This window comes from Castor canadensis, chromosome 8, assembly GCF_047511655.1.
Source record: "Castor canadensis chromosome 8, mCasCan1.hap1v2, whole genome shotgun sequence".
Lineage (NCBI taxonomy): Eukaryota > Metazoa > Chordata > Mammalia > Rodentia > Castoridae > Castor > Castor canadensis.
In genome coordinates this window covers 151613726-151622227 of record NC_133393.1, presented here as the reverse complement: position 1 = coordinate 151622227, position 8502 = coordinate 151613726, and the positions used below count along the sequence as shown (strand labels likewise).

The 8502-nt window shown below is 50.6% G+C and overlaps 1 protein-coding gene across 1 annotated transcript; it reads right to left on the bottom strand.

Annotated features, from left to right (window-relative positions):
* Positions 1 to 2841: 2841 nt before the first annotated feature.
* Smim45 (small integral membrane protein 45) lies at positions 2842 to 6969 on the bottom strand. Its single transcript, XM_074084592.1, has 2 exons — positions 6685 to 6969; positions 2842 to 3969 (listed from the first exon to the last, which is right to left on the bottom strand). The coding sequence occupies exon 2, from the start codon at positions 3953 to 3955 to the stop codon at positions 3749 to 3751; it is 207 nt and encodes a 68-aa protein (XP_073940693.1). The 5' UTR covers positions 3956 to 3969; positions 6685 to 6969; the 3' UTR covers positions 2842 to 3748.
* Positions 6970 to 8502: the final 1533 nt, after the last annotated feature.

The window sequence follows — 8502 nt, the reverse complement described above, 5'->3', positions numbered from 1 at the left end:
GGACAAACCATCAGAGGGTTCAGAATGTCATATGAAGTTTCTGAGTAAGTCTTAAAAGTGTGTAATAAAAGCTTCAGTGTGTGATAAAGTTGACTATAATCTAAGAGTTGCCTAAAACATTTTTTAGGGTCATGTCAGACTAAAATCTAATTCTCTATGTCCATAAAATAACAAGATTATCTTAATATTGTTCTGCTCTGAGTAACACCTGCAGAAAACTGTTATAGGGAAAGATCTTATCAAAGAAATTATTTGTGTTTTCTGTTCTTGTCAAGCTTTAAGTACTACTAAGTCAGAGGTCATTTACATATTTGCTCATTGGTCTTAGATGACCACTTTATAACTGTGTTGTGTCTATACTTTATCTAAATATGGTACAAACATTTACGAAGTTGAAAGTGTCAGTTTATGTGAAATGATGAGCTAAAGCTCTCTTTCATCCAGAAGTGTTACATTTTACCTGCATCCTGACACTCAGCCCGTTTGCCTTTGAAGATCCCACAAACCTTTCACAGCAACTAACTTGGACAGTTTTGCCACAAGGGTTTAGAGACAGCCCTCATCTTTTTGGACAGGCCCTAACCAGAGACTTATTAGGTTGGCACTACCCAGAGGCAACCCTTCTTCAATATATTGAAGACATCTGTGCAAAGCCACAGAGCCCCTCATCTGCAGGGTGACTGAGTCCCTTTTAAACTTTCTGGCCTCCTGGGGATACAAAGTCTCTAAGTAAAAGGCTCAATTATGCCTCCCACAGGTCACTTACCTAGGTGTGGTCTTAAAGGGACAGACTCGCTCCCTGAGTCATGAGGGAATCAACCCAATCCTCAGTTTGCCATTCCCACATACCATAAAGCAGCTTAGAGCTTTCTTGGGAGTTACAGGATTCTGCAGAATCTGGATCCCTACATATGCAGACCTTGCCAGACTGCTTTTTATTCTCCTTCTAATATTCCTATTTGGGCCTTGTATAATAAATTCTGTCTCCAGGTTCATATCTCAACAGGTTCAATGGATCAAACTCCAGCTCTTAGTCAAGGAATACTCACCTCTGCCTACATATGAGGCCTCCATCCCATTCTATCCGGGACCCCTGGAGACTACACAGGTCAACCCCTGAGACAAGTACCCTGTCCCCTATCCTCGCCATCGCCCCATTGTCAGCACAAAGCACCTAGATGAGTCATCGCCCCTTTCCCCAACAGCAGTTGCTTGTCTCAGAGGAGGGATTTGTTGGGTCTGGAGACCTAAGGCAGATGAGTATCCCATCCCCCCATGGAGAGCACCTGCATTCCTGCATCCTGAGGCGTTACAGGCCTGCATTCCAGCACTCTGAGAGGGAGTTGTAAACTGCATTTCTGCATCCTAAAGAAAGATACAGGGTCTGATAGATCTGCCATAGGGCTGATGAGCAAAGTGCTCTCAAGATTGTTTGCCCTCCCCCAATGAAGGTGCTAACTATACCAGTTCACCTAAGAAAGCCTGCAAAGCCATGGCCAATAAGAAATCCCCCCTCAACCCAGAGTTAAAACATCCATAAAAACCCCAGCCTTCACCTGAGCTGGGAGTTACCGATTTCCAGGCTCCAGGCCTTTCCTTTCTCTCTAATAAATCCTACTTTATATAAGGGCTTTGGCTCAGCATTCAGCCTGTTCCCTGGCCTGTGAAGGCAAGGACCCTCTACAGCAGCACGTAACAAGATGATATGGCTGAGCAGCTGCCTGCAGTGGGAAGGGGTGTGGGAAAATCTCCCAGAGCTGCAAAACACTCTGCTGGGTGAGAAGTTAGGGTGGTGAGGGCTGTCTGTAGGGTGGGGCAAGGGCATGAAATCTTAGGAGGTACCTGAGTGTGACCTTGAGGTGTCTGTCAGGCCTCATGCTAGTCCTAGCTCTGCAAAACAAATCAGACAGTTCCTGGGTATGTCCAGTGGAGGAAGAGCAGCCCAGTCCCTCAAGGAGAGAGGAACAGTTCTCCCCTTCCCCCCACCCCACACACTGCCTTCCAGGATGGGGCATGAGCTCTCTGTCTGGGACCAGACATCTGATCCAAATCTTAGCCCATTGCCCTGGAACCTCAGGCAAATTCAGATTAAAATAATCTGGTAACTGTCTTAATTTTTCTCTCACTTTAAAGGAGGTAAAGAGGTAGACTTTTTAATTACACACACAGCTGCTCATCTTTATTTCCCAGCCTCCCTTGCAGGTAGGAGAAGCCATGTGACTAAGTATTGACCAGTAGAGAATTAACAGGTACAATCATCAGAGAGTGTCCCTCAAGGGAAGGGGCAGCCCTTCCACCCTCCCTCCACCCTGCTACTCAGGATACAGACAAGCCAACACTCCAGTAATGCCAATCAGGCAACATCCCAGACATGGCAAAGCAACAAGGAGGGGAGCAGCTGGGGTCCCTGAACACTGATTGGAAACCATCACCAAACCAGCTCTGGATGTCCTCCCTGTGCACTGTACTATGCACAGGAATAAAATTCCATTTGGTTTTAGAGCCTTGTTGTTTCATATTTCAGTGCCTGAATTTATATCCTTACTGGTTCTCTACTCCAATGATTCAGTTAACATTTTGATTGTCCTGGTGGGACGGGAGTGATTGCTTCTGGTTTCTAGTGGGTAGATGCTCCAGATGGTAAACATTCTACAATGCATGGAACAGCTCCCTATGGCCGGGAATGGTCTGGTCCAAATTGTCAATAAAGAAATTCTGCTTGACCTTCCCTAAGATTTGGTGTTCCCATCTCCATCATGGGGACCACTGAGCTATCATATTTTTCACAAGGACCCAATGAGTGGACACACATGATCCTTTTTTCAAGAAAGGACAATCCTGCAAAGATAGTCATGAAGTCTTCATTATTGTGACTAAATGAAAATGGAAGCGCCAGCAGAAGAGTGAGGCAGGCTGCCAATCTGTGTGCAAAGTGAGACAATGAAGGAGGAGGCCTGGGAGGGTCTGGGGGCCCTGGCTCAGAGGGGCTGGGCTCAACCCTGCAAGTGCAGCTTCAGATAAGGAGGGAGTCGGCAAGGGCTCCTGCCTGCCACCTCAGCCTTTGGGAAAAGGAAGGGATAAGAGAGTCCAGCAGAAGAAGGGCAGGAGAATCTACTGAGTCAGTACTCTGTCCAGAGTCCACCCAATCCCCACCACCTCCTGTCCCACCTGGGGCTCCACTTTCTAACACATATGCACGCAGCCCCTTACCTTTCAATGCTTACCTGCTACCCTTACACACTCACATGGGAGCACACATACATTCCTCCCTCCCCCATGGACTAACCCTCCCACACACTCTCATCTTTCCAAGCCTGAGCCCAGAGCAGTGGGGCTGGGCTGGGCCAGGACGGCATCTTTCCAAGTGAGGCCTTTCCTCTGGATCAGCTTTGAAGCCTGTGCAGCTACAGGACTGGTGTCCTTGGGGCAGAAGAGGCAGGGACGGCCACGCCTGACTCCAGATGCAGGGGCGGAGTACTGGGCAAAGGCACTGGGGACCAGCAGAGGATGTCCCCAGAGCTGGGCCAGGTGTGAGGTGAGCTGGCTTGATATGGCAGCAGCAAAACGTCAAGGCGTCCAGATATCCCGCTTCTGTAGTTAGAAGCCTCCTGGAGTACCAGGGTCCTCTGTGGAGGGCCCCGATTGCAGAGGGGGTGACCTGGAGGACCCAGGGGCCGTCCTCCCTCTGCGGGCTCGGCGGTCCGAGGGAAGGCCCCCACTTCCGGCGCCCACACTGGGGCCCGAGGGCTCAGACCTCGGGGCCACCGAAAGCCAAGTTGTCCCGCACCATCAGCGTCTTGCGGAGGTCACGGTCCACCAGGGGGCGCTGCATGCGCCACTTATGCGCCTCCTGCAGGCCCGGCTCGAAGTAGTAGATGCAGGCGCCGAAGCCCACCAGGATAAGCACGGAGATGACCAGGTAGACAGGCACGAACCAGTCCAGAAAGTGTGGCATCACGGAGGTTTTGGCTGCGGAGACACGGACCGTCAGCACCTGCGGAGGGGCCCCTTGCTGTGCCCACCCAGAGAGAAACATCACAGAGCCAGGAAGACGGGGACCTAGCAGAGGCAGGGGCGGTACCTGATCAAGAACACAGGAGACAACTCAGCAGCCCAGGTCGCCTGACCAAGCTCCAAGCTGTCCCTGTCACTTGGGGACACGCAGTTCCTACTCGGCCTTTAAAGAAGGAGGTTTGCAGCCAAGAACTGCTCTAACTCTGTTCCTCTCCAGCATGTGTGCCTTTGGGCAAGTTGCCTAACCTCTCTGGGCCTCAGCTTCCTTCCTTGTAGAAGAGGTAACCAATACAGTCCAGGCACAGGTGAAAATGAGAATTCTGTAAGGAGCCTTACCTCACTGGAAGGAGCCTGTGCAGAACACTTGGTAAAAGAGGACAGGTAAGGCAATGACTTCTCTGTTCTCCCTGCACCCAACACACCCTAGCAAGGTGTGGGCCAGCAGAACGGGGGTCCTTTCACCCACTGTGACTTGATGAAACTGTCCTGATCAAATACCCATCCCCAGGGACCTGCTTGATAGCAACAGAATCTGCATGGTCCAATTTTGTAATTATAAGGCCATGGTCACAAGCACCATAAAACTTGGGCAAAGAACCTCAGAGTCCTGGTTTCCACATCTGTAAGTGGGACTCATAGCACCTAAGTCATAGGTATGGCTTTTGTGTAAAATGCTCTGAACCAGTGCCTGGCACATAGTAAGTGTTGCAAATTAATTCTTATGCTCTGACCCTCAGTTTTCTTCTCTGTAAAACAGGGGTAGAAATAGGACCCAGTTCCTAAGGGCCCTGTGAATTTTTTACAGTGCCTACGGAGCATTTCGCACCCTGCTGCTTGCCACAGAACCAGTACTGAACAATTATCAATTGTTACTTCCAGTGAACCAGAGGGGAGAAAGCAGAAAAGTGGAAAGTAGCAGGTAGAAGGTATTTCACAAAAGGTCCTTTTACCCAGAATCCTTAGAATGGTCAAAGCCCCCTTCTACTCCCCACCAACCTCTCTTACCCTGCACGGCATGGTGCTACATGTCATCGTGTCATCATGGAACTGCTTGTCTCCCACCTGCATGTTATGCTGTCCCCACCTTCCATCTGCTTTCATTTTCCCCTGAAATGTTCTTTGCATTCTTGTTCACAAGCAAACTCTCATTCACTCTTCAAAAGCCAAATCTGAGATAATCTGCTCCAGGGATGACTACTACAGGGCCCATTTAACCCACCCTAAACCTTTCCTGGGTATAGGAAAAGGTGGACCAGCTGGGTGCTGGTGGCTTACACCTGTAATTCCAGCTACTCAGGAGGCAGAGATCAGGAGGATTGAGGTTCAAAGCCAGCCCTGTGCAAATAGTTCAAGAGATCCTATCTCAAAAATACCCAACACAAAAAAAGGACTGGTGGAATGGCTTAAGTGGTAGAGCACCTGCCTATTAAGACTGAGACCTTGAGTTCAAACCCTGGTAATGCCAAAAAAAAAAGAAAAAAGAAAGAAAGAAAGGGTGGGTTAAGGAGACCCCTCTGCCTGCCTAGTAGGAAGGACACTTTCACATACCTCAAGACAGGCCTAGAATAGATGTCAAAGTCCAAAGTTTACAAATGATGGAAGCCTAGATAGGCTAATTTGCTAAAGTTCACCTAACTGGGAAGTGGCAAAGCTAGACCTCCAACCCAAGCAATGTCCTGAAGCTGGAGACCATTAGGGCAGGGAGACATCTGAGCAGGATGAAATGAGCACAGGCCCACTTGACTTCTGGGGGAGGGAAGCAGAGAGATGGATGGAATGAATTCCAGAGCAAGTTTATCACACCCCCTCACCCCACTCCTCTGACCTTGGTCTTTAAACTCTAGCTCCTTTTGTCCCTCTAATTCCAAGTGGGCTGTGACCCTGGGGGAGGAGAGATGCTGCCTCCTGGTCCTGTATCTATCTGCAGTCTCCCCTGTCTCCTAGGGTCCCCACTGGTTGTTCTGAAGCACAGACATCTTATGGTCCCCTATTCATGGAGGAACAAAATGAAGAGTGCATTTAATGTCCAAAGTCAGGACCAGAGCAGCCAAGGTGGGGACAGCATGTAGGACCCAGCGTCCTCCTACCATCTGCCTTTCTGGAGAGTCAAAGAGAGTTCAGAATTGCCTGGTGCTGTCAGGGCTGGACAGAGGAAGAGAAGGGGGTCGCAGGCAGGAAGGCTGGTACAAATTGGTTTGGCTAAGGTCAAAGTAATTTGTGCCCTCAGAATGGGATCCAGGTCTCCTCTCAGCTTAAAAATGAGAATGTGGGGCTGGGGTGGAACAGAAGCCATTTCTGTGGTGATATTGTAGATCTGTGGGACAGAGTTCATGGTCCCTCAGCCTCTCCAACAAAATGTGAGGCATTGTGGACCCCCAGAGGACCCCCAGACCTTTTCCTGGTTTCTCGGGGGGAATGGCCTAAATGGAGACACAAAATACTCACAGGCCTTCTGAACGACCTTGGGCCATTCCTCACCCTCTGGGCTTCAGGGTGCCCTACACACATAGACAGGGTGGGGATGGGGATTACCAGATATCTATGAGGAATTTTCCAGGTCCGTTTCAGCCAGGGTCCTGCCTGGAACCGTATGAAGGTTGCAGAGACCCTCTCCCTACCTCCCAAGCCATTGGCACCACTCGGTGGCCCCCCGCATGCCCACAGACCCACCTCACACCCTGCAGGTGACTGTTCCGGGGACTCTGCGCTGAGCACGCCACCTCAGCCTGAGCAGCTCAGCGTCGGCCAGTGGACTCAGTCGCAGCTGCTGTCCCCAGAGACACTGCCATCTGTGGCCGCTCTGGGTGCTGGAGGCAGAGGCGAGGTCAATGGTACCTCAGATGGAGCTTCTCAGGCCCAGGGGCTCTGAGTTGGCCAGGAGGGGGCAGTCCTGGGCTGGCTCAGCACCCAGGTACCTTTCCCTTCCCATCCTAGACCCTTTCCTCTGCCCCCACTCTCAGGATGGCAGGAGGTGGGACTTAACTCAGCCAATCAGCAGCTTGGCAGCAAGGGCTTTATTCTCTGTTGCCCTGGCAACCAGCCTCCTTTTCTGGATCCCTCTACTGTGCACGTGGTACAGCAGATGACAGGGAGGGCAGAATTGGAGAATGCGGGAAAGGATGAGAGACATTCAGCAGGCCACCGGGCCCCAAGGCTGGGGGGCCCAGAGAGGAGAGGACCCTGACAGATAACTGAGAGGGTTTGGTGGTTTGCAGATTGAGAGAAAGGAGAGATTGGGATTTCTGGCAAGGGGGTGGGGACACAGAAGCAAAGATAGGTAGAGCCAGTGAGAGTCATACCTTATAGAGGGAAGATCCAAGACTGAGACTGAAAGTCAGGAACACACTGGCTCAGTGGGGCTCTTATCCTGTGCCAGAGTCTGGTTTCAGTGCTTTATTTCTGTCAACCCATTTAATCCTCATCCAAGATCACACAGCAAGAAAGGGGCAATAGGAAGGTCAGGGCCCTAGCCTAGACCCCCACAAAGTTTTGCCTCTCCCCATTCTGCCTCATCAGCCCCACAGCTCCCCTGGCTGGGCTGCAGCCTGTGAGGGTTGTGGCTCCCAGGCACTGAGCCACCCCACCTGTCAGGTTTGGCTCACACAGCACTTCATTCAGTCCTACCCACTGGGTGAGTCTTAGGGGGTTTATGGGGAGGGGTGAGGCAGCTGAGGCTCCAAGAGGTGAAGCCTTCCAGGTCATTCAGCTGCTCTGTGATTGAGCTGACCAAGGAATTAAGAGGTTCAAGTATGAGATCTACCCTCCAAGCCTGGACCCCTGAGCTATAGACAGAGCGTATGCGTGGCGTCTCATCAGTGAGGATTCCATAGACAGCAGTGGCTATTGCCTTGGGAGGAGAGAGCAGCCCCAGCACCCAGGGCAGGGAAGAGCCACTGGTACCAGCTCCCCAGAGTCCATTCCCAGAAACCTGAGGACAACAGGTGTGAAAGGCTCTGGGTGAGGTGGCTTTGGGAACCCCTGCCCCCAACCCAATCACCCTGCCAGCTGGGACCATCTGGGAGCCCTGAAAGTATGGTGGGTCCTCTCCAGAGTATGTAGGTTAAGGGAATGATTTGGTTCACAAAGGGATTTTTAAATTCAGATGTAAGGTACACACAGTCAAATACACAAATCTTTTTTTTTTTTTTTTTAAGACAGGGCCTCATTATGTAGCCCAGGCTGGCCTTGAACATGAGATTCTCCTGCCTCTACCTCCCAAATACTGGAATTGCAGGCTTGTGTCACTACACCTGGCTCCTCCTTTCCAAAACAATGCTATAAATTTCCCTTCCCACTCTGCTCTAGTTTCATCCCACTAATTTCGGTATGTTGTATTTCTGAAGTGCTGGGATTTAGGTGTGTGTTACAGTGCCCAGCATAAGTGCACAAATCTTAAGCAATGGATTTTTACCTGGGTACACATCTGTGCAACCTCCATCCAAAGAGGTCCTTCTGTTTCTTGCTAATCAGAGCTCTCCCCACTGCTCT

Bases quoted from the DNA above. Each gene is read 5' to 3' on its own strand.
- Smim45 (XM_074084592.1), bottom strand. From the start codon at position 3,955: ATGCCACACTTTCTGGACTGGTTCGTGCCTGTCTACCTGGTCATCTCC.